Source organism: Stegostoma tigrinum, chromosome 9 (genome assembly GCF_030684315.1).
Source record: "Stegostoma tigrinum isolate sSteTig4 chromosome 9, sSteTig4.hap1, whole genome shotgun sequence".
Lineage (NCBI taxonomy): Eukaryota > Metazoa > Chordata > Chondrichthyes > Orectolobiformes > Stegostomatidae > Stegostoma > Stegostoma tigrinum.
Genome location: NC_081362.1, coordinates 1,239,951 through 1,266,738, shown reverse-complemented (window position 1 = coordinate 1,266,738; position 26,788 = coordinate 1,239,951). Strand labels below are relative to the sequence as shown.

The 26,788-nt window shown below is 40.1% G+C and overlaps 1 protein-coding gene across 5 annotated transcripts in view; it reads right to left on the bottom strand.

The window, feature by feature from the left end:
• The window catches only part of ehbp1 (EH domain binding protein 1), a 344,052-nt gene that overhangs the window by 174,061 nt on the left and 143,203 nt on the right, over window positions 1-26,788 (bottom strand). For all 5 annotated transcript variants that reach the window (XM_048536029.2, XM_059648293.1, XM_059648292.1 and 2 more), the window contains 2 exons: window positions 17,000-17,178; window positions 14,537-14,585 (listed from right to left, as the gene is read on the bottom strand). In XM_048536029.2, coding sequence (XP_048391986.2) covers window positions 14,537-14,585; window positions 17,000-17,178 — 228 coding nt within the window. The remainder of the gene's footprint in view (window positions 1-14,536; window positions 14,586-16,999; window positions 17,179-26,788) is intronic.

Here is a 26,788-nt window from a genome sequence, read left to right as displayed (position 1 = left end):
GTTCAGATTTCATTGGGGATTGTATTTGAGTATCTCTCTGAAACAGGCTTTCATTGAAATAAAGGAAGCTAATTGGAAACCATGTAAAATTAGCTACATTCAACATGATTATTGGATACAAGAGAGAAAGTATACCTGTGAAATCATTACAATTTCTATACTTTTCAATTTCAAATTCTGATTCACCATTTTGCTTAATATTAGAAAGGATGTATTAGAAATCTAGCAATATATTTTGTGAAAAAGCTATTGTTGAGCAACAGTAACACGATAATAGTTTAATTTACAAGCAGAAACATAGCAGGACATGAAAACATAGTACATGTTTATAACATCAACACGCTCATGCCATCAACATTAAGATTGTTTATCAGAGTTTGAAGAATAAGACAATATGAAATGACAAGTGGACATGTTAAAGTTGATAGGAGAATGTCAAGGATGTGTTTTGTGATAAGAAATAGGATATACAGAACCACTATACAGTACTAATCCATGCTGAGCCTTATCACAGCTGATCAACCTTCTCTCTCATACTGTGCATGTAATTGCAGTGATTTGTGTTGATGGAAAATTCGGCAAGATAATGAAAACGAAGCATACCCAGATTATCTGATACATTCCTGAAAATACATTGAAATTAGACTTACTTTAAAACTATCAGAAATATTGCAAAGGTGCAACATGGCTATTAGATATTGAATACCAAGCCACTTGCATCAGTTTGACATGATAGCTCATATCATTTCCATTTCAGCTAGAAGATTTTAGAACACCAGGTCAGTTGATTGAGGGCTTGAAAAGAAGAACATGCTCTATTTATAATCAGCCAAAATCAAAGAATGTTTGTGTTCTTGCTTTATGTTCAAGTAGTTTTGAATTAGTAAGTACTATGAAGAATAAAATCATTAAATTGAAGTTCAGAATTATTAAATATCACCCTCTATTTTGTGGTCAAAGAATTAGCTGAGTACCCCTCAAAAGATTTGAAATCTTAATCCAATTCTGTACAAGCACATAGCAAATCTATTAAATGGTAATTTATATGAAATCAAAATATTGCAAATGCTGGAAATACAAAATAAAAATTGAAAGTGTTGGCTACACAAAGTGTGGCAGCATCTGTGCAGTGAGAAACAGAGTCAAAGCTGTAAGTCAAATATGACTTTTCTTCAGAACCCATGATAATTATGTTGATTGTTGGGAAGAATCCAAAAATCTCAAAGACAAAACACGCTAAGGAGGTCTATTACAGATTTGTGCTACCAGGGTTAAACTCTACTTACTGGGAAAGAATATTGGGAATTTGAGTACTCTCCTCTTCAGCTTTAATTTTTCTTCCATTTATGGACAGAAAATCTTGGAAAATATAAAAATTCCCAATTGATGAGGCTCTGTGTCAGGAATGCAAAATGCATTAAATTATCTTTGCAATGTTTTAAACAGATTGTAACCATTTGCAAATAAAAACAATTTTGGATGAATATATATATATTTGAAAAGTATGGATAGTTGTGGGAAAAAAGAACATGAAACAGAAAACAAAAACGTAAAATACTAAAAAGTCTCAACAGATCATGTAGCATTTGTGAAGATTGAAACAATTAATGTTTCAGATCAGCAACCTTTCATTACAAGTGGAAAATACAATAGTTTTTGAGCAAATACAAGTGGCAGGGATCAGATCGGGAAGGAAGGACAGAAAGAGAAGATGGGGTGAAAGGCAGACGAGTGTAAATGACAAAAGGGGTGGTGATGCTTGACAAATGTATAGTAGTAGGGAAATCAAACATGAGAAGGGAAGTGGAAAACAATCAAGTTGAACAAGGTGAAAGAAACAATGGAAATCTCATCCACAGATGCTTCCTAACCTGCTGAGTACTTTCAGTATTTTTCCTCTCTTTCAGATTTCCAGCATCAGCAGTATTTTGCTCTTGTTTAGGTTTAATAAAGACAATACACACCCACCACAACACACTCCCCACCACCTCCTGATGGATTTTAGTCATGGTGTCTCACCAACATAATGGTTTTAACTTAATAAAATAGCCCATTCAAGGAAGTGTAATCAGGCAAACACTGGATGACAGGGAGCCAGGTAAGGAAATTCTAAGTGAAAATTTTTGGGCAGAGAATTCACGGGCTAAGGGCTTAGGTGACTAAAGACTCAGCTGCTAATGAGGGAGAGAAGGAAACGCCTAGTAGCTCAAAAGGTCTGTACTGGAAGAATGGAGAGATCTCAGAGTTGTAGGGCCAGAGGAGATTATAGAGAGAGGGTATAGTGAGGCCAAATAGGGATCTGAATGAGATAGAATTTCAAAATTCAGGTGTTTGCACACCTGAAGCCAACATACAGATCAGCAAGGTTAAAGGTAATAGCTGAATGGGACTTGGTTTGAGTTGTGATAAGGACATAATTTTGAACGTGTTTAAGCTTAGAGGGTTAAATTAGCAACACCATGGTCCATTGTGGTAAGCTGAATAAACTAATGCTTTACATTGCATCTGTACATATAATTGTGTCAAAAAATCCTGTGTGTACACTTCCTCTCTAAATTTCTATGTTAATATTTATAAACTGAGAGATGAGGAAACTGGTTACATTGTAATTACAGCCAGTCACCAACAATGACAGTGTAGCACCTCAGCTCTCCATCTCCCATAGGGTGTTCCTCAGCTCCTTTTTCTTCAAGATACAGAATACCAATACTGAATTACAAGGCTAAATTAATAAACAAAGCATTCAGGTTTAACTTGGTTTCAGAAATGTACAAGTCTGATGGCACCAAATTATGGGATAGTGTGAAATCTGGGAATTTTAAGATTGTGGGAGACACAGCAAGATACTGAGTTCCATTTTCAATCACTTTTCTGCAGAAAGGATTGTAGAATAAGTTCGATCTAAGTATGGTATTTTAAAATGAAACTAGGTGCACACAGGTTGAGTCTTATAGCCATATGCTGCAGCCAAAGAGGGGATTGATGTGTTAATGAGCTGTCCATAATGTGAGCACAATGGATGGGGACAATAAGCAATTTATTATCTTAATTCTGATTCCAGGCAGGCTATCCCTTCAAGATGGCATTCTCAGGTTTTCAGGACCTTTTTCCACTAGAGTTTAGGAGGTTGAGGGGTGACCTCACAAATTTATAAAATCATAAAGAGAATAGATAAGATGAATAACAAAGGTCTTTTCCCTTACATGGAGGTGTTCAAAACCAGGGGTGAGAAAGATTTAACAAGGACAATGAGGGACAACTGTTTTTTTAAATACAGAGCATCGTTGGGATGTGGAATGAACTGCCGGAGAAAGTGGTGGATGGAGGTGCAATTATAACATTTAGAAGATATTTGGATGAGTACAAATACAGGAAAGGATTGGGAGGATACAGACCAAATGCATGCAAGTAGGAGTAGTTTAGTTTGGGAACATTGTCAGTATGTTGGACCAAAGGCTCTGTTTCCATGCTGTATGACTGTGACTTGGGAGGGAAGGAGCCAGTTTGACTGACAGGTTGACTGGTAAAACCTGGAAAGAAACCGAGTGGACAGCATTCCCACCTCCTGTGAACACAGGAGATAAAGGAATGAGGTCAATCAGATCACTCAGTGGAAGGCAATCCCACTGAAGCCAGATCAGTTTAATCCTCAGGCAGTCTATTAGCAATTTCAGTCACCAATCAGGGCATGATTTCTTGTTACTGTTTCTTATTCAAGAGAGTGTGTGTAAAAACCTGGCAGATGGAATATAATAGGAGGAAACGGGTGATTACGCATTTTGGCAGCAAGAATAGAGGAGCTAAATATCATTTAAATGGAGAAAGACTGGAGACAGCTACAGAATAGAGGGATTTGGGAGTCCTCGTCCGTGAATCACAAAAAACTGGTATCCAAGTTTTTAAAGCTGCTAAGAACTGATACTACACTCAATCATAGCCAATAGGCAGAGTAGTAGAGGAGATAATGGGAACTGCAGATGCTGGAGAATTCCAAGATAACAAAGTGTGAAGCTGGATGAACACAGCAGGCCAAGCAGCATCTCAGGAGCACAAAAGCTCACGTTTCGGGCCTAGACCCTTCATCAGAGAGGGGTATGGGGAGAGGGAACTGGAATAAATAGGGAGAGAGGGGGAGGCGGACCGAAGATGGAGAGTAAAGAAGATAGGTGGAAAGAGTACAGGTGGGGAGGTAGGGAGGGGATAGGTCAGTCCAGGGAAGACGGACAGGTCAAGGAGGTGGGATGAGGTTAGTAGGTAGATGGGGGTGCGGCTTGGGGTGGGAGGAAGGGATGGGTGAGAGGAAGAACAGGTTAGGGAGAAGAGACAGGTTGGACTGGTTTTGGGATGCAGTGGGTGGGGGGGGGGGGAGAAAGAGAGCTGGGCTGGTTGTGTGGTGCAGTGGGGGGAGGGGACGAACTGGGCGGGTTTAGGGATGCAGTTGGGGAAGGACAGAGTAGTATTGCTGCCTCACGGCGCCAGGGACATGGGTTCGATTCTAGCCTCGGGCGACTGTCTGTGTGGAGTTTGCACATTCTCCCCTGTGTCTGTGTGTGTTTCCTTTGGGTGCTCCGGTTTCTTCCCACAGTCCAATGATTGGCTGTGTTAAATTGCCCGTAGGGTTCAGGGATGTGTAGATTAGGTGGGTTATATGAGCATGGGTCGGTGTGGGCTTGTTGGGCCAATGGACCTGTTTCTACACTGTAGGGATTCTATGATTCTTTGAAGTTCAATGGTTAATAGGAAAAGCAAATGGAATGTCCGCCTTTATTTCAAAGGGAATGGATATAAATGTGAGTAGGTTCTGCTGAAAGTATACACGGCATTAGCTGGATTACTGTGAACAGCTTTAGGCCTTCGTTTAAGGAGAGATACACTGGAATTGGAGCCAGTCTAAACAATGTTCACAAGGCGAATACCTGGCACGAAGAGATTGTCTTAGAAGGAGACGTTTAGTACATTGGCCCGATATCTGTTGGAATATCAAAGAATGAGAGGCAATCTTATTAAAACATGTAAGATTCTTAGAGGACTTGGCACAGTGGATGTGTAAAGGTTGTTTCTCCTTGTGAGTGTGTCGAGGACCAGAAGGCATAATCTTAGACCATGGGTTGCATGTTTAAGACAGAGATAAGGAGGAATTTTTCTTCTCAAAGAATGGTGATTCAGTAGAATTCTTTAGCACAGGGGCTGTCAAGACTGGGTCATTAAGCACATTAGAGGCTCAGATAGACAATAAGATTCTCAGTAAGAGAACCAGAGTGATGGAAAAGAAGCAGGAAAGTGGAGTTGAGAATGATCAGATCAGCCATAATCTCATTGAATGGTAGAACAGACTCAATGGGCAGAATGGTCTACTTCTGATCTTGTGTATTTGATTTGATCTATTATTGTCACTTGTTCCAAGACACAGTGAAAAGTATTGTTTTGCATGCTAACCAGACAAATCATACCTTACATCAGGATAAGAGAACAGAATACAGAATATAGTATTACAGTTACAGAAAAGGTACAGAGAAAGATCAACTCTAATATACGAGAGGTCTGTTCATAAAGGTGTACATCAAACCAGCTGCTGTGATGGATATATCCTCATCACCAAAGGTATGGTTTAGCAGTAGATTCATTATAATTCTCAGTTCACTTTTTTTTGAGTTTTGAGCTTTTAGTGTTCTATAAGATGGCAAATGTTTAGATAGTAAGGATAATGGGTAATTTTAGCTTTAAATATTTTGCAAATTTTATAATTTGTACAAGATTCTGGTAGGTATATTAAAGAAAACAGTTAGTAAACGACCCAAAACGCAGAATATTTCCTCAAATGAGTCACAGTAGCAACACAACATTGTTTCTGACATTTATTGTGAAATCATTTTCCTCAGCATTCTGCAAACAGTGCCCTTCATCGTTTTAAAAATGTAGTGCTGATGATTCTCTGAACTACTGCAGAAAGATTCGTAGAAACCCTACCCAACTTGAAAGTTTTATTTGAAATCATTTTGCAATTATAAAGGTGATCAAATAGGAGTAATTCAAAATACTATTTTAATTACAGATTTCAGAAAATGACCTGAGCCATTCATTAAAGCCCACGTGCCTCACAAATGATCTGAACTCCAAAATTTGTTGAAGTCTTGAAATTGTCCTAGGGCATTTACTTTTTGGTGAAGTAGACTGTTTGAATTTCATATTTTGTTTAACTTTTGCTTTGCATTAGTAAAAGCTACAAATACTGATGTTAATCAGTTGATCTGTAGACTTGATGTAGGATGTTCAAAATGGTTGATAGTTGTGGTACCTTTGAAAATCTATCAAACAATTTATAGCTTAATATAGATTTTTTATGAGTAGAATATAGCTTAATTCTGTACCTTTCAGAATCTGAATGTCAGCAATGGTGTTGTACTAAATTTCAATACTTCAGGCATTGAGAAATGTCTACCTTTTGAATAATTAGCAATATGTAGGCAACACCATAAAATTTAAGTCAGCTCGTACAAGATTAAACAAAGGGATTTTGTGTCCTTTTCTCAGTAATATAGAATTTGTGGCATGAGGGGGTGGCAACGGGAAGGGAATAATCTGTTTTTCTTTTTGCCTTCCTCTTAGAAATAAGAAAAGCAAGACAATATTTGGATTAAACGATACAACCTGATTATAAGAAAGCCATTATTTGTTGTCTTTGAATCTTATATGCAAGTAGCCAATCTTCAGACAAGCATCTGTTACTGACCACAAGGTTGTAGCATGCCTGTAGAGTTTTTTTGCACATTCTCACTGTCTGCGTGGGTTTCCTCCAGGTGCTCCGGTTTCCACCCACAGTCCAAAGATGTGCAGGTTACGTGGGTTGTTCATTGTAAATTGCCCGTAGTGATCAGAAATGTGTAGTTTAGGTGGTTACAGGGGGGTGGGTCTAGGTGGGAAACTCTGAGGTTCGGTGTGGACTTGATGGGCCGAAGAGCCTGTTTCCACACTGTAAGGATTCTATTCTATGACTCTGCTAACAGTAGGAAGAAGTTGTTCTTAAATTTGTTGGCATGTGTTTTCAAATTTTTGTGCCTACTGCCCATTGGAAGAGGTTGGAAGGAAGTATAACTGGGGTGAGAGGGGTCCTTGATTATGTTGACTGCTTTCCCAAGACAGTGGGGAATGTAGATGGAATCAGTGGAAGGAAGGCTGGTTTTTGTGAGGAACTGGGCTGCATTTACAACTCTCTAGAATTTCTTGTCATCCTGGGCAGAACAGTTGCTGTACCAAGCAATAATACATCTGGATAGGCTGTTTTCCATGGTGCATCTATAAAAATTGGTAATAGTTATGGGCATACTGAATTTCTTTAGGCTTCTGAGGAAGGAGAAGTGTTGGTGTGCTTTCTGACTGTATCATCGACATGGACGTTCATTGGTAATATTACTCTTAGAAACTTGAAGCTCTCCATCTCAGCACCATTGATACAGACAGGGCATGAGCTCCACTCCACTTTCTGAAGTTATGACCAACTTTTTCATTTGCTGACATTAAGGAAGAGACTATTATCTTTACACCATGCCACTAAGCAGTCTATCTCCTTCTTGCACTCTGGTTCATCATTGGTTGAGATGTGACCCACTATGTGGTGTCATCAGCAAGTTTGTAAATGGAGTTCGAGCTAAATTTGGCCACATAGTTGTGAATGTATAAGGAGCATGGCAAGGGGCTGAGTACACCTTAAGTAGTTTAGATTTCATTTTAACAGTTACAGTGTGTAAAATAAAGGAATTTAACAAATGTCTTGATTTAAATCAACATAACCACCAAACTTTGCTGCTGGAACGCCCAGCCTTCTCTTGTTGCCTCCAAAACTCACTACTCTCATGCACTCCCAGCCAGCATTGCAAATTACCATCTGAACTTGAGGTCATCTAAATGCTGCTACCCATGCCTTCATTCACACCAAATTGCATTCATCCGCCATCCCTATGCTTGTTGGCCTCAGTTGGATTCCATGTAAACGATACCTTGTCAAATTATCACCTTGGTTTCCAAACCTCTGTAGCCCTACCTTTGTTGATCTCTGTAATCTCTTCCAGCCCAAGACCTCTAAGATACTTGTGCTCCTCTAATTCAGTACTCTTCAGCATGCACAATTTTAATCACCCCACTATTACAGGTCATGCTTTCAGCTGCCTAGGTACTAAGGTCTTGAATTCCCTCCTATACTTCTCTGTCCCTGAACCCTCCTTTCCTCATATAAGTTGATCTTTCAAATCTGCCTCTTTAGTCAAGATTTTGGTCACCTAATATTTCTACGTGGCTCAGCGTCATACTTTTCTTTACAATACACCTTGGAGGTGCTTAGGGATGTTTTAGTACAGTAAAGACATTATAAATTTACAATACAGATAACGTGATGTAGAGCTGAATGAACACAGCAGGCCAGGCAGCATCAGAAGAGGAGGAAAGCTGATGTTTCGGGTCTGGACCCTTCTTCCAAAATGGGTCATTGCAGTTGGGGCCAACTTGGGAAGGCTTGAATGTAGACTGCAGTCCATTGGGGATGATCCGGTTCTGTGGGCAGGTACTAAGAAAGGTAATGTGGCTGTAGTACCTGGTTTGCTTCAGGACGTGGTCGAGCAGTTACAGGGCCAAAGAGATTACAAGAGGGTTGCAACGGGAGAGATCCACCTGAGGTCTTTCCAGAGGGAGGACGGTAACTTCTTCAAGGTATGCATCCTCAGAAGAGGCTTTGCAGTGGGGTTAAAACTCACTCAGAGATAGTAGAAACTGCTGATGCCAGAGAATCTGAGATAGCAAGCTGCAGAGCTGGATGAACACAGCAGGCCAAGCAGCATCAGCGGAGTAGGAAAGCTGGTATTTCAGGTCTGGACCCTTCTTCAGAAATAAATTTACAAGTTGTTATTGAACTTCCCAGCAGCAAATGTCATATCCTGTTTAAAAAAAGAGCTATGTTTGTTTGGCCCTAAGTCACACTATCACATTATTAGATGTTGAGAAAGGTACATTCTTCCTATGGGAGTGACCAGCACCACCTAAAGTGAAAAATGAGGCAGGTTTGAGATTTCTAAGAATTGTGACAGTGCTGGGATATTAATTTACACTGATGGCACAGGTGAAGTAATATAATTAACATGTAAAATTGAACAAAACAGACATCACCAAATAAAAGAGACAACAAGGTGTAGAGCTGGATGAACACAGCAGGCCAAGCAGCAAAGGAGCAGGAAAACTGACATTTCAAGTCTGGACCTTCCATTTCTGAAGGAGGATCTCGGCCCGAAACGTCAGCTTTCCTGCTCCTCTGATGCTGCTTGGCCTGCTGTGTTCATCCACCTCTACACCTTGTTCTCTCGGATTCTCCAGCATCCGCAGTTCCTATTATCTCTGCCACAGTCTAAGGATGTGGGTAAGCCATTAGGACTGAGATAAGGTGAAATTTCTTTAACCATGTAGTAGTGAGCCTGTGGATTTCTCAACCACCAAAAGCAGTTGAGATCAATTCATTGCATGTTTTCTAGGAGTTAGATATTGTTCTTATGTTTAAAGAGATCAAAGGGTTGGGGCATGGGGGAAAAGCAGGAACAGGCTACTGAAATAAATGTCCAGCAATGATCATATTGTATAGCAGAGCAGGCTTGAAGAGCTGAATGGCCTACTCCTGCTTCTAATTTCTACATTTCTAAGAACTGTATACAATGTTCTGCCATTTTTGACCAGACCATGTGCCTTCAGGGGAGGGAGAGCACCTTTTACCTAGCAACAACTTATTATTACGGTCAAAAATATTATTAAATCTGAGCAGGGGTATTCACATAACTTGCATTTTGCTCTCATACTTTAGGCTTCCACCTGAAGAATTCAAACTATATTATTTCACAATAAGTTCCAGAATCAAGGGAGTCAAAACTTAGACAATGGCAAATAGTTGGAGTTGAGGTAACAATTACTTTGGTCGTGATATTATTGCTTAGTTTAGTGGAGCAGGCCCGAGGGGCTGAATGGTCAAATTGTCTGCCTTTTCCACATCTTTGTAAGTGTTTTAAACGTCAGAAGTCCTGGTGCTCCAAATGAATTATTCCAAAAAGTATTGTATATAGAACCCTAATGCTACACTCTAATCAATTGAATCATGTCGTGCTCACTTTTTAAAACTTTCAAAATTTGTCAATACATTCATTTTAATTAATAAACAGTGTGGATTAAATGTTTTTGTAGAGAAGAAATGTGTGAGAATATTGATGAAAGCAATCATAGTCTTGCAGGTTTTTTCAAACCTCCAGCATTCTCAGTAATTTGAGTTTATTTCACTGCCACTTGTCTTCCAGGATTATCCTCCTTGAGGAAGCTCTGCTCTCCACTGGGATTTCTATCTGAATTTTTTTTTTATCTTGTTCACCTCCATTCCTTTCTATTTCCCTCTTGCTCTTTGACAAGGTGTTGAACGTGACTCAGTTTATCAAATCTCCTTCCTCAGCGGCTGCCTCTGATTCCAACACATCCTATATGGATTTCAATTGAAGTTCCATCTTTTATGTTTTGAATCCACCCATCTCAGAGACACACAACATTCCTTGAACAGCTGTTCTTGTCACATCCTGAGATCCACACTCAATGCCATGTGTCACCACATGTACACACACAAACTCTCTCTTCATCAGCATCACCTCCTGCTGTCTCAAAGCTGTCCTGGTCCCTGTTCCATTTCATTCTTCATCTCATTAAACACTAACAACAAACACACTTCTGCTTTTCTCTTCCTTTCACAGGTTAAGGAGTATGAGCTCCAAACACACACAAGTACTGACGCACCTCCCCTTCCCTCTGACACCACTCCTCCTTCTAACTCACCTCTGAGTTCTGAAGAAGTCATATCAGATTAAAATGTTAACTTTGTTCCTCTCTCCACTTATGCTGTGTTATGGAGCACACCAAAACTCCTCAAAATAGAGCGAGGAGATAGTCTAGTCCCTAACACTTATCTCATATAAAGGGAAGTTTAAGGTGCTGCGTATCAGATGTGATTCAATTGGTCAAAGATCTGGGCTTTAAGCAAAACATTACACTAAAATACAAACAAAAAAATACGAACTAGCATCACTTTAATTCTATTGATAAACGGTTCCAATATAGCAGGATCCCAGAAAGACACCCTTGGCAAAGGCAAATTCAGCAAAACAGGATGGCACAGTGGCTAGCACTGCTGCCTTACAGCGCCAGGAACCTGGGTTCGATTCCGTCCTCAGGCAACTCTGTGTGGAGTTTACCCATTCTCCCAGTGTCTGTGTGGGTTTCCTCTGGGTGTTCTGGTTCCTCCCACAGTCCAAAGACGTACAACTAAGGTTGGATTTGCCATGCTAATTTGCTCATAGTGTTCAGGGATGTGTAGGTTAGGTGCATGAGCCATGGGAAATACAGAGTTACAGTGATAGGGTAGGGAGATGGGTCTGGGTAGGACATGCTTCAGAGGGTCCTGGTGTGGACTTGTTCAGCCAAATGGCTTGTTTTACACTTGTGGGAATTCTATGATAATTCTATGAAATACCTTTGAAAGGCACATTTCATCACAGCTGCCAGACCTGTTGAGTTTTCCTAGCACTCTCCATTTTAAATTTAGCTTCGCAGTTTCAAAGTTTTTGCCAGTTTCAAAGTTTTTGCCAGTTTCAAACTGGGATGCTCAGAATACTATTATGGTTAATCATAACGTAACTGGCCCAAATCTTGTGTTCTCAAGATTTGCAGCATTACAGGTTTTAGTAACCTATTCATTCTACTTAGCTGTTGAGTTTTTTAACATCATTGTAAAAAGGTGAACAGATCAATTTCCTGTAAGTATAAACATTAACCTGTTGATCATGAAATATTTCCCATTAACTGGAGATAGCACCCAATGTTTAGTCTAATTGTATATTTTTAAAATTACAATACTGAGTGAATAGGCACTTGTTTTGTTTTTTAAAGTAATTTTTACCCGTACACTATTTAGAAACAAGTGATTATTACAAATAAGTCTATCTTTAATTTACATTTTCATCTGTAAGATGAGAGATACACTGACATTTTTAAGTTTGCCTCCAAGATAATTTCTGACAATTAAATCTTACAAAATGAAGCATGCCCAGAAATGTTAAGCATTAGATTCCAAAATATCTGCAGTCTATTTATTTGTCAGGTAGCTAATGTAAGAAAGAACTGGCACGAATATAAAAGGTTGAGGGAAGAAAAGGAATAAGAGAAGACAGCTAAGAGGATGCTGGTAACAGAAATAATTGACCAAAACAAAGCATATGAACCAAAGGCAATGTGAGGGAAATAAAATTTTCATGCAGCGTACAGCTAGAATCGCAAAAGAGAACTGGACAATTTTGACCCCTTGAAAAGTTAAAAAAAATATAGGGACAGGCAGAAAAGGCTGGGGCCTGGGATGAGCTGAGTTGTTCTTGCACAGTGCTGATGTGGACAAGCCAAACAGCGTTCTCCTGTACTGTAATCACAATTTGATAATTCCACAACAGCAGTGTCATTCTGGTATGTTATTTCTGGGTTGGTTGGGTAATGGATTAAAGGGCTTTTATGAAAACTAAACCGGATTCTCGAGAATCAATTCACGTTAAAGTTGTTTTTTCAGGTAAAGCCAGAACTAATATTCATAATTTTTATTTTGGCAGTATTGCTTTCCAAACTACTAAGGGTCATACAACTTAATAACTGCATTTTTTATGCTTAATCTTTATTGGTGTGTCAGGTGGGGAAATTCCTTTTTAGGATGATAATCTTAGGGTAATAGTTATCTAACATTTTAAAAATATTACAGAGATAAGACCATCTAATTGAACCATACAAAATTCATACAGAGCTCAACAGAGCTATAGGAAGAACATTTCCCTGGCTTAAGAGTGGAAGTCGTCTCAGGTTAGGGGGACAGGCCAGTTAAGATGGAGATGAGGAGGACTTTCTTCTCTCCGTGGGTGGCAAATCTTTGGAATTGTGGGGCAGAGGTTCAGTCAGTCAGGCAGTAAGACATAGATCGACTGATTTCTCCAGATTAAAAATGTCAAGGGATATGGGAATAGCATGGGAAAATAGAATTGAGGTCAAAGATCAGCCATGATCTAGTTGAATGGTAGAGCAGGCCTGAGGGGCTGAATGACTTTTCCTGCTGTTAATTCTGATATTCCTCTCAATAATTTATCATGCTTATAGTAAGGCATAACGAACTTATATATGAAAATAAACAAACCAACAAGGGAACTAAAAACTACAAGCGTTTACACGGTTTTCCTTTAATTTTTGACACGCTACGTATTAAAGTTGCATACTTTTAGGAAACAAAGTGCAATTTCAGTTACTGGAATCCAAAATAAATATTTAGCAATTCAATTAAAATTGCTTCAGCCTGCAATAATTATTAGAATTGCTTCTTTATTTTGAATTCCTGAAAGACATGAAAGAATGGTCACAATTCATTTTTAAAAAGATGTGCATTCTCCTTCTGCAAAATTGTTGAATACAGCAATGACAGGTTGATTGACAGACATCAATGCTGTCCATCAACAATCTCAGCACCACTGGCAAAACTAAATATTTCTCAATACACAATGCACTAATATACATCAGCCAAGATCAGATTTGCAAGTACATTCCATGTGTTTTCAAAAACAGACTGAGAGAAACGATTATTAGGATTTATGAATTGTTTTATTTATTAATTGGTGTGTGTCTGGGGCATTATTTAAAAATGCATTTTCTTCTAGATTTCGATGAACTGAAATAAGGGTTATAATTTGACCTGGTGTTGCCCATCACATAACAGTCATTCCTTCAATTTAACCTTTACTGCCCTTGCAATGATCACCTGCAACTTAATTTTAACCGCTAAATGGAGAGAAGGCAGAAAGACTCTGGTCTCAAAGAAAGCCTTCATTCATTTTGAGTTGTTGTGTTAATTGGTTGGGAGGAGGAGATGTCAGAAACTTTATGCATTTGCATAGTTACTATACACAGGCATTGTTCTCCATTTTGCATTCATTCCAAACAAGGGCAGTAGGGGTTATCAGTCACAACTGTGAGAAGACAGGAAATAAACCTGCAGGATGCAACCAAGATACTCAATGCAGCTTTTAAACACAAAGCAAAAGCAGAAGGAAGAAGCCAGCTGCAAAAAGGGAAAAATCTGTTTAAGACAGCTCTGCCACATTTAATGAGTCAAAGCACAAATAAAATTTATAGAAATCAGCAATGCAATGGACAGATGAAGGTTTCTGTTAAAACTCTTTCTCACCTTAAAAAGAATCTGTTCCACAATACACGGATGAAAGCCACAGCAAGGTATACTATGTTACAGAGACTTTCTTCCAGAAGATTTAAAACGTTTGTGACCAATGCAAACAGGAGTCGATAATGCATCAGATAAAACTGCTGGGGAGATTACCTTCTGCAAGCAGCAATTATAACCTTACAAAACAACCTCACCTTCCAGGGATTACTAAGAGAGCACTGGTGAAACCAAAATTGCAGACATGTCATTTTCTGTGGTGGTTCTTACCTTTTTGTTGTTTTCTTTAATATCCTGAGGATTCAGAGATTTGTAGTCACTGGGTTGAGAGTTTGGTGAGGGTGGGAGTGGTGAGGAAGAGAAAAAGATGGGAAAGCAGTGGATAATTAATGCTCACTTCAAATGAAACACATACAACATGAAAATATTGATAGCAATAATGACATTATGTTATAAGCAGTGATTTCATTGTAAAGCAATCAGCAAAACAAGCAGAGTGGAAAATAAAAAACCACGGAATCAAATTTTTCCCCCAAAGCCTTTCCACCTCGCAGTGAAGAGAAGACGTGAACACCAGATATAAGCCTTCTAAAACAAATTTAACATGCAGTAATCCTTTGCTGTCAACACACACAGACGGGGAAAAGCTTTTTGTTTTATCCATTTTAATACCAACATTTTATTTGTAAATTCTGCAGAACAATTTAAAACATTGTTTTAGCAATACAAAGCCAAAGTGGGACAAAAAAGCTTTGTAAATTAAAGGGTTTCTCTTCCAACAGTTAAAAAGGTGAACATTTTACAGGGTGGGGCGAGGAAAGAGAAAGAAATGAGGGTAAAATTTAAATTTAGTAGAGGAACAAAGCTGCTACATTCCCCACAAGCTATTATGCTCCCTATCCATTACACACCCTGCCCAAGACAGTCATGTCTGTTACATGCCCTGCTTAATACAGGCCCACGGTCACTTTATCATTTGTTACCACATCTTGCCCATTACAGTCTCTCGCTTCATACATGCCCTGCCCTTTACAACCTCACATTGTTACACACTCTGCCAGTTACACACCCTGATCCATTACACGTTCTGCCAAACACACACTCTGCTCTTTACACACCCCTCCAATGCAGCCTGCTCTATTACACGCAACCAGCTTGTAACTGATGTCCATTTCAAGCCCACCGACTCCCACAGCTACCTAGAATACACTTCCTCCCACCCACCCTCCTGCAAAAATTCCATCCCCTATTCCCAAATCCTCCGCCTCCGCCCCGACAATGAGGCATTCCACTCCCGCATATCACAGATGTCCAAGTTCTTCAAGGACCGCAACTTTCCCCCCACAGTGGTCGAGAACGCCCTTGACCGCGTCTCCCGCATTTCCTGCAACATATCCCTCACACCCCGCCCCCGCCACAACCGCCCAAAGAGGATCCCCCTCGTTCTCACACACCACCCCACCAACCTCCGGATACAACGCATCATCCGCCGACACTTCCGCCATCTACAATCCGACCCCACCACCCAAGACATTTTTCCATCCCCACCATTGTCTGCTTTCCGGAGAGACCACTCTCTCCGTGACTCCCTTGTTCGCTCCACACTGCCCTCCAACCCCATCACACCCAGCACCTTCCCCTGCAACCGCAGGAAATGCTACACTTGCCCCCACACCTCCTCCCTCACCCCTATCCCAGGCCCCAAGATGACTTTCCATATTAAGCAGAGGTTCACCTGCACATCTGTCAATGTGGTATACTGCATCCACTGTACCCGTTGTGGCTTCCTCTACATTGGGGAAACCAAGCGGAGGCTTGGGGACCACTTTGCAGAACACCTCTGCTCGGTTCGCAATAAACAACTGCACCTCCCAGTCGCAAACCATTTCAACTCCCCCTCCCATTCTTTAGATGACATGTCCATCATGGGCCTCCTGCAGTGCCACAATGATGCCACCCGAAGGTTGCAGGAACAGCAACTCATATTCCGCTTGGGAACCCTGCAGCCCAATGGTATCAATGTGGACTTCACCAGCTTCAAAATCTCCCCTTCCCCCACCGCATCCCTAAACCAGCCCAGCTCTTCCCCTCCCCCCACTGCATCCCAAAACCAGTCCAACCTGTCTCTGCCTCCCTAACCTGTTCTTCCTCTCACCCATCCCTTCCTCCCACCCCAAGCCGCACCCCCATCTCCTACCTACTAACCTCATCCCACCTCCTTGACCTGTCCATCTTCTCTGGACTGACCTATCCCCTCCCTACCTCCACACCTATACTCTCCTCTCCACCTATCATCTTTTCTCTCCATCTTTGGTCCGCCTCCCCCTCTCTCCCTATTTATTCCAGAATCCTCACCCCATCCCCTCTCTGATGAAGGGTCTAGGCCCGAAACGTCAGCTTTTGTGCTCCTGAGATGCTGCTGGGCCTGCTGTGTTCATCCAGCCTCACATTTTATTATCTTGGATTCTCCAGCATCTGCAGTTCCCATTATCACTATTACACACAATGACTAAATACAGATCTGTTCCATCATATGCCCTCCCTCTGCACCATTACATCCTGCCCCATTTTATCATCTGTGACCTTCAATCAAGTGAGCTGCATAACAGGAAGACGATCTGCTACCCTCCGATATGCGTCCTTTGGCAAAGTTGAATTTCACCCAACTTATTGGAAAGAAACGACACACAGGTGAGTTCTTTTTATAGGAGTCATGCCACATTAAACACTTACATCAAGTCTGACCGGAAATGATTTAGAATTGCACAGAAAGCCAGTCCATTTCTCCACGATGTCGTGAAATTCGTGATCTTCACTCCTCTGTAGTTTTTTGTCACTTCTTTGCACCAGGCAAGCAGCGATTGAGTGGCATTTGGTTTTTTCCCAAGAATAGGACTTGGGATCGGGCTCGGCTAGGAAATAAAGCAGCAGAATAAAGAAGTTATGAAAATGAACACTAATTGATCCAACTAGAAAGATCGCAATTTTCTTATATCTGCCTCATTCCTGAATAACATTTAGTTTTCACTAATCACTGTCTCAGATAATACTCACCCAGCATCTCAATCCTATCTGCTGGCACTGATCTTGTAAAGCCAAGTTAGTATAGGTTACTAGGTAGGTACGCAGCAGTAAGGCAAAAGCAGTGTAGGGCAATGCATCATGACAGTTCAGGCTGAAGGCCTCCCACAGTACATCCTGTGACCTATAAATTAGCTGATATGTTTTGTAACCCTTTCACAACAGCTTAACCTCCGTAACACAAAATAATGAAGATTCATCCATTCAATTTTTTCCAGCTGGTACAAAATCAGAAGTTGCTGGAAAAGCTCAGCAGGTCTGGCAGCATTTGTGAAGAAAAGATCCGAGTTAATGTTTCAGGTCCAGTGACCCCTCCTCAGAGCTCTGCAAAATTGATAAATAAAATGTTGGTATAAAAATGGATAAGACAATAAGCTTTTTCCCATTTGTGTGGGCTGACAGCAAAGGATTTCTACATGTTAAATGTGTTTTGGAACATCTGCATCTGGTGTTCACATTATCTCTTTGCTGCTAGGTATTCTGAGGAAGGGTCACCAGACACAAAACGTTATCCCTGATATCTTCTTCACAGATGTTTCTAGACCTGCTGAGCTTTTCCAGCAACTTCTGTTTTTGTTCCTGATTTACAGCATCCACAGTTCTTTTTGTATTTTTTTTTCCAGCTGGTGTTTAAAATTTAAGCCACAATTCTTTATCTTTTAGGGGTAAAATATATTGTCCACAAAGTGGGAATATCCTATTGAAGTTTACACAGTTTGTGCTACTAAATTTTGCATACATATGGTAAACAGGGTATTACACAAATAATTGTCAGATTTTTCCGTCAGAATTAGATGTAATAACAAATGTTGGACATTATTCGGTGTTTTAATTAATAACAGTTTAGGACTTCCACTGTAAAATACATATGCCAGATTTTAAAAATTAAATTTCCTGCCCTCAAAGAAAATTTCAAAGTTTAAAGCTGAAATATGAAACCATCTGATATTATGCTTACAATTTATTGTCTTCAAATTTTTCTTTTTGACAACATATACTGCCAAACCTTCGGTAAGGCAACCTGACATTAATAACTGTATCCATGACTCCAACGTTTTGAATACAATAAAATGTCTATTTATAATTCAAATGCATATAATGTACTGCAAGTCACTGCAACCCATGATAAAACACTAATCATAGGATAAAGCATTATCAGCTGAAATGTGATTATTGTTCCTCAGTGGGTCTTAGAAAGAAAACCTTGCATTTCTGTCGCAAATTTCAGGACCTTACAATGTACTCAAATGCTTAAATATAGCAAACAGTCCAATCAATTTGCAGACAGCAAGCTCCCACAAACAGGAATGACCAGGTAATCTGTTGCTGTCATGTTACTGAGAAATAAACTTTGTCCATTTAGCTAAGAACTGACTGCACAAAAATAGTTTTGAAGGCAGCACAGTGGCTCAGGGGTTAGTACTGCTGCCTCACAGCACCAGGGATCTTTTAATTCCAGCCTTGGGCAACTGTATGTGTGGAGTTTGCACATTCTCCTCGTGTCTGTGTGGGTTTCCTCCAGTTTCCTTGGGCAGTCCAAAGGTGTGCAGGTTAGGTGACTGGCCATGCTAAATTGCCCATTGTGTCCAGGGATATGAAGGCTAGGTGGACTAGCCATGGGAAATGCAGAGTTACAGGAATTGGGTGGGTGGGTGGGTGGGATACTCTTTGGAGGGACTCAATTGGCCGAATGGCCTGCTTCCATGATCATTTTATGAAACTGAATAAAACAAAAATATAATCAATTCTTAGGACTAACTGTGAATGTTACCTACATGATTTGAAATATGCTGTTTACAGATTGCTTTCTCCATTAGTCAAACATTTCACGTAATTTAGTCATAAAATCAGAATCACTTTCAAATCAATATTTTAAATCAGTAATGACATTTCACAAGAACATGGACGTTTAATCAGAAAATGTAATTCACATCTCAGAAATCAGGTGTCGTGATTCACAACAGAGCTTAAAGTAAATGATATCCTAAATGCCCACTACATCCATAAAACATAACATCAAACTGAAAAAGTGTGTCAATTTAATAAAAGGCATCTATTAGAATATGATGAGGGTCAAGTATTAGAAAATGATCCTAAGGCTACGAACCTTGACAGGAATAATTAATGGTCAATAAGTATCAGCAATATCACAAAGCTCAATTCCAGTTTCCCATCTCATCTACTCAGTACGGGTTAAATTTAAACAAAATAGCATTACAGCTGTTTGTCAAATACAATCAAGATGGAACAACCAGGATACTTTAATTATAGCATTAAAATATTCTTTAAATGGTTGTCAATTACTAATAAAAGATATGTAACATCTTTTATGGAGATACATTTTACATTTATATCTGCGGCACCGTAGGTTTAAAGTCAAATAGGAATCTGACTGATTAAGTTCTTTTGGGCATAAGCCCCCTCATATGGCCAACAAGTGCTACTACAGACTCACTGTACCAGGGTCAACACATATTCCTTTGTAATGAACTTACTGTACATCTGAAGATCATATTCCCCACAGTGAAGTAGTTCCAATCAGGTAGTATTTTTTTTAAACTGTTAGACACAACACTAGATAAATAAATACAGTACGATTAATCGTTCAGCTGTTGTGAATAGTTTGTCCCCAATGACTAAAATAAGCAATGTAAATTTACTGAGCTCACTGAGCTGTATCGTTGCTTCACGTGGTTGCTGCAGTAAATGTTCTGTTAAGCAATTTAAATGCCTGGTTAATAAGGGAAACATATTCCTTAAATAATTGGCTGTTGTTGGTCAATCCTGTTTTCAGAACATACAGGGCTTTTTGTCTCAGTAAGATTATAGGTGTCTGGTTTGTTGGAACTGAACAGGTTACAATAATATCACAATACAATTAGCCTAGTTTTCAAATATCTCCAAGGACGCACCCCCTTATGTGTGTAACCTCCTCCACTAGCCTGAGCAACCTTAGAGATCTCTTCTCGCCTCCACTTCTAGCCTTTTGCAAAGTCCCGACTTTAATCATCTCACTTTCATGAGGCTGACATAATGGAATTGCTTTTTCAGTAATTTATTTTGAGCAATTCTATTTCAAATCTCAATTCTTGTTAATGAGTATCACAATTCATTTTGAACAAAATATACATACATTCACAAAGAAAACTACCAAAAGTAATCTTTTTCCTTGTTCAATTCCTCTTTCCTACATGAACACAAGAATTAGAAGCAGTAAACCATTCAGCCCCCTTAAGACCACTGCGCAGTTCGATAAGATCACAGCTGATCTCGTTGTGGTCTCAACTTCACTTGTCTTCCCTGAAAGTATCTGCTCTTTACTGGAGATTAATTTAATTTTAAACTGTTTCCACTTGCCTTGCCACTGATCATTCCCCATGTGCAAGTTTTGACAGGCTACGAAAACCAAGTTTTATTCTGTCCTGAACTGACTACCGCACAAAAACTCTTCCAAGCGGGGTAGATTAAAAGAAGAATCAGGAGCCCCATTTCCCCTTGTATAATCCTCTAGCTGCAAAAATGAATTCTCAGTTCTCGTCCCAGCTGAAGTCAGTTAATTCAGCAACGGCCAGGGATCAATTCACAGGCATTCCTCATTTGTATAGTTCAGTTATTAACTCTCAAACACACTTTTCATTAAAGGAGACAAACACAACCTAATCCAGAAGATAACCAAAAGAACAATCCCATGAACTGACACTAAACTGTATTAAACACAACAACAGATTATGCTCTGAGACTGAGAATGTATTTAGACTTCAGTAGAGTTAACAGAGCAAATTGAACTGCACTATATAATGCGTTAGCAAATATCTGATTGCAATATAACCCATTTGTTTCATAGCACTTGGCCGTATGTAACAGTATAATTAAAATATTTTTACAGGAATAATGCTACAATCCTACTTTATGGGCAAGTATCAAAACTTTCTGTAGTAAAACCATCTGGACTCCATTTAAGTGCTGGCATACTCTCATTAACCCCAGGGAAATACCGGTACATTACTGAAGAACCCCTAGCAAATACTGGCATAATCTTAAATAAAAATGCAAATATTGACTATCTCCGCAAGGCTGAATTTTTATATGACAAAAAAAACTGGAGGTTGGAGATCTGAAACAAACAGAAATTGCTGGAGAAACCAACAGGTGTTGCAGCATCTGTGGAGAGAAAAATATAGTTAACATTTTGAATCCTGTGACACTGGAAGGGTCACAGGCCTTGAACTTATTGCATTTTATGTTGAAAGAGTCCTGAAAATTCATCGTGATTTCTTCCAGGGCTAATGATACCAGTTAGAAAAAAAATGCAGTAAAATAAATAGGCTCACTTAGACTCTCTCCCAGGACAGAGCCTACCCAAGCAGCGGACAGTAGAAAACCATTCATCACACAATGGGAATCATCTGCACTGCAGACCCTCTTCAAGAAGCAGATTCATAATATCGGTTGAAATGCTTTTAGATTTGGAAATGTTATTCCAATGCAGTGATTACGAACTGGAACAACAGTCTGCCGTGTCACTTGGCAAATGAAGGCATATAAAAGCCTGTCACCAAAAACACATCAGGTAACATACTGTGGTCTTCATAAAGGATCCAATCATTAGCACTGCCAGGAATGTGAAGCACAAACAGTTGGGTAAATTACAAAAGCATTAAAAAAATCAAACTGTAGAATATTTTGATGTAAACTTCTGCTACTGTAACAGGAAAGTTGAGGAGCTACAGCTCAAGTTATAGTAACAAAGTTCTAATCGTGGAATATTTGAATACAAACATCAATGAAATGTGACTCTACAATTAAATAAATTAACTAATTTAGCTTCTTTCATTAAAAAACTTCTCTAGCTTGTATTTAACAGAACTTAAATTTTCAGTTATGATGTTGGGTTTTATTTTTTAATCACCAAAACAACTTAGCAGTACCTCTATTGACCAAACTGTTTGGGTCCTAAAACGTGGAAGTGGTGGAGTCAAGTGCAATTAAAATATTTAAAAAGTATCTGAATGGTACATGAATAGGAATGATATGGGCCAAATGCTGAAAAATAGGACGAGATCAATTTAGGGTATCTGGTCAGCGCGGATGAGTTGGACCGAAGGGTCTGTTTCTGTGCTGTATAACTCAATGATGTAATTGCTGGACTGTGTCTGCGGCAAGTAGTGAAGGAACCAACAAGAGGGAAATTCTTACTTGCCCCTGTCCTTACCAACCTAGGTGGTCATATATGCATTTGTCCATGACAGTATTGGTAAAAGTGACCGCCACAGAGTCTTTATGGAAACAAAGAAATATGTTCACATTATATACTTTCCATCATGTTGCTTGGCACTAACAGCATGGGGTAGACTTTGAAGAGATATGGCAACTCAAAATTGAACATCAGCCCAGCATATCTCCCACTCTTCAATTACTGGCAAGTTGGGGAAAATCAACGTTGGATCAAAAAAGAGTGAAGAGGGGATTCCAAGAGCAGCACCAGGCACACCAAAAACAAGGTCTCAGCCCAGTGAGGCTACAACTGAAGACTAATTGTGTGCTAAACAATGGAAGCAGTAAGTGATACACAGAGCTGAACAATCCCACATGAAATAGATCAGATCCAAGTTCTTCAGTCTAAGGTTTTTATCAAAGTTTGCAAATGACACAAAAATAGGTGGAGGGACAGGTAATGTTGAGGAGGCAGGGAGGCTGCGAAAGTTCTTGGACAGGTAGGAGACTGGGCAAAGAAGTGGCAGGTGAAATACAATGTGGCAAAGTATGAGGTATGCATACTCTTCTAAACAGGGAAAGGCTTTGGAAATCTGAAGGACAAAGGGACTTTGGTTTTTTCAGGTTAACGTGCAGGTTCATTTAGCAGGTAGTAAAGAAAATGCAATGTTAACATTTATTACAAGGTGGCTAGAATGCATAAGCAGGGATATATTGCTGAGGCTGTATAGGCCCTGATCAGACCACATTTGGGATGTTGGGAGCAGCTTTGGGGCCCCACATTTAGGGAAGGATGTGCTGGTATTGCAGGGTGTCCAAAGATCTAAATGGTCCTGGGATAAAGAGCTTGTCATATAAGGAGCAGTTGAGAACTCTGGTTCTGTATGCAATGGAGATCAGAAGGTTGAGGGGGAATCTGACAAAGTTACAAAATACTGAGAGGCCTGGATACTATGGACATGGAGAGACTTTCCACTAATAGAATATTCTAGGTCACAAGGGCACTGCCTCAGAGTGAACGGATGACCCTTTAGAACTTAGATGAGGAGATCAGGTATGTATCAGTGAAAAGGGAAGACAATAGGAAAAGGGGTAATCAGCCATAGATGTCTAAGGAAATTAGAGGGGCTATTAAATCTAAAGATACGGCATACAAAGTGGCAAAGAGCAGTGGGAAACTAGAAGATTGGGAAAACATTAAACGCCAACAGAAAACCACAAAAAAGGCTATAAAGAAAAGTAAGATGGATTATGGGACAAAACCAGTTCAGAATATAAAGACTGATAGCAAAAGTTTCTATAAAATGAAAAAGAGTGGCTAAGGTAAACACTGGTCCTTTAGAAGATGTGAAAAGGGATTTAATAAGGGAAGTGGGGAAATAGCTGAGGCGTTGAACAGGTAGTGTGTGTCGGTCTTCACAGTGGAGGACACAAATAATTTGCCAGTAATTGATGACAAAGAGACTAAGGTAAGTGAGGGCCTAGACATGATTATCATCATGAAGGAGGTAGTGCTGGGCAAGTTAATGGAGCTAAAGGTAGATAAGTCTCCTGGCCCTGATGGAATGGATCCCAGGATACTAAAAGAGATGGCGGGAGTAATAGCAAATGAACTTGTGGTAATATTCCAAAATACGTTGGACTCTGGGGCAGTTACAGCAAATTAGAAAACAGCCAATGTGACACCATTGTTCTAAAAAGGAGGTGGACAAAAGATGGGGACTTATAGGCTGGTTAGCTTAACTTTTGCAGTGGGGAAAATGCCTGAATCTATCGTCAAGGAAGAAATAGCAAAACATCTAGATAGAAAATGCCCCATTGGTTAGATGCAGCATGGGTTCATGAAAGGCAGGTCATATTTGACTAATGTGCTGGAATTCTCTGAAGACATTAGGGGCGTGGTGGACAGTGGGGACCCAGTAGATGTGGTGTAACTGGATTTCCAAAAGGCTGCTGCATAAGATAAAGATGCACAGCGTTACAGGCAATGTATTTGCATGGATAGAGGATTGGTTAACTAACAGGAAGCAAAGAATGCGGATAAATGAGTGTTTTTCTGATTGGCGAATAGTGACTAGTGGTGTACCTCAGGGATCAGTGCTGGGACTGCAATTGTTTATAATTTAAGTAGATGATTTGGAGTTGGAGACCATGTATAGTGTGTGAAAGTTTGTGGATGACACTAAGATGAGTGGTAGAGCAAAGTGTGCAGAAGATTCTGAAAGCTTACAGAGGGATATAGATAGCTCAAGTTGGAGGGCAATGGTCTGGCAGATGGAGTACAATGTTGATAAATGTAAAGCCATCCATTTTGGTAGGAATATCAGTAAAAAGGACTGCTATTTAAATGGCAAAAAATTGCAGCATGCTGCCATGCAGAAGGATCTGAATGTCCCTGTGCATGACTCACTGAAAGTTGGTTTGCAGGTAGAACAGGTAATTAAGAAAGCAAATTGAATTTTGTCCTTCAGTGCTACAGGGAATGAGTTTAAATCAGGGAGGTTATGTTGCAGCTTTATTGACTGCTGGTGAGGCCACACCTGGAGTCCTGTGTACAGTTTTGGTCTTCTTACTTAAGGAAGGATCTACTGGCACTGGAGGGGGTGCAGAGGATATTCACTAGTGGATTCCATAGTTAAGAGGGTTGGCTTTTGAGGAGAAGCTGAATAGACTGGGATTATATTCATTGGAATTTAGAAGAATGAGGAGGGGGGGATCCTATAGAAACATGTAAAATTATGAAAGGAATGGATAAGATAGAAGCAGGGAGGTTGTTTCCACTGACAGGTGAAACCCAAACAAGAGGGCATAGCGTCAAAATTACAGCAACCAGACGTAGGACTGAATTGAGGAGTAACATCTTCACCCAAAGGGTTGACAATCTATAGAATTCCCTGCCCAGTGTAGTAGTCGAGGCTTCCTCACTCAATGTTTTTATAGCTAAGGTGCATAATGTTTTGAATAGTAAACAGATTAAGGGCTACGGTGAGACGCTGGGTAATTGGAACTGAGGCCAGGAAAAGATCAGCCATGATCTTATTGAATGGTGGAGCAGACAGTCTACTCCTGCTCCTGGTTCTTATAATACGGTCTTTAGCGTAGCAGATGCAATGGGCTGAACGGCCTATTCCTGCTGCTATATATTATGGCCAGCCCTCCTTCAACGTAGTCATGAATGGTGGTGGACAATCAAACAACTCATTGCAGTAGGAACCGTCACAAATATTCCATCCTCAATAATAAGTAGGGCACAACACAGCAAAAGAAAGCTGAAGCATTTGCAGCAATCTTCATCCAGAAGTGCTGGCTGGATGATCCATTTCGGACTCCTCCAGTGGTCAATCATCAGAGATGCAACTCTTCTGCCAACTTGATTCACTCCACATGATACCAGGAAAGAGTTAAAGGCACTAGATACCACAAAGAATATGGACCCTGACAACATTCAGGCATTAGTACTGAAGATCTTTGATCGAAAAACGTGGCACACCCCCAGTCAAGCTGCTCCAGTACAGGTACAACCCAACAATGTGGAAAATTGTCCTGGTATGTACTGTACATAAATGGCAGGAAAAATCTAAGCCAGTTAATTATTACCCAGTCTATTCTTGATCATCAGTAAAGTGCTGAAAGGATCACCAACGATGCTACCAAGTAGCATATGAAGCCAATCCACTCCCAGCGCACAATCAACGCGGCCAATCCACTCCCCTTCCCCAACTCTGAAGACTATCCACTCCCAGTTTACCCATGATTACAAAGTGTGGCCTAGACATCTAGGCCCAAAATGTCAGCTTTTGTGCTCCTGAGATGCTGCTTGTCCTGCTGTGTTCATCCAGCTTCACACTTTGTTATCTTGGAATCTCCAGCATCTGCAGTTCCCATTATCCAAGTTTACCCATACTGCTACAATCTGGCACTCAGTCAAGTGTCACTGCCATCAACCTGGGTCCAATCTGCTCTTACTGCCATCAAACCAGCACCCTGCTTGGTGTCACTGAGAAGGCAATGATCTAGTGGTAATGCCCCTGGACAAGTTATTCAGAACCCCAGGCTTATGTTCTGAAAACAGGTTCACATTCCACCATGGCAGACAGTGAAATCTGAATTCAGTAACATCTGGAATCTTGGGAAAAAAAACTAGCCTAATGGGGAACTACAGTGATAATGGGAACTGCAGATGCTGGAGAATCCAAGATAATGGATTCTGAGGTCTCTGATGAAGGG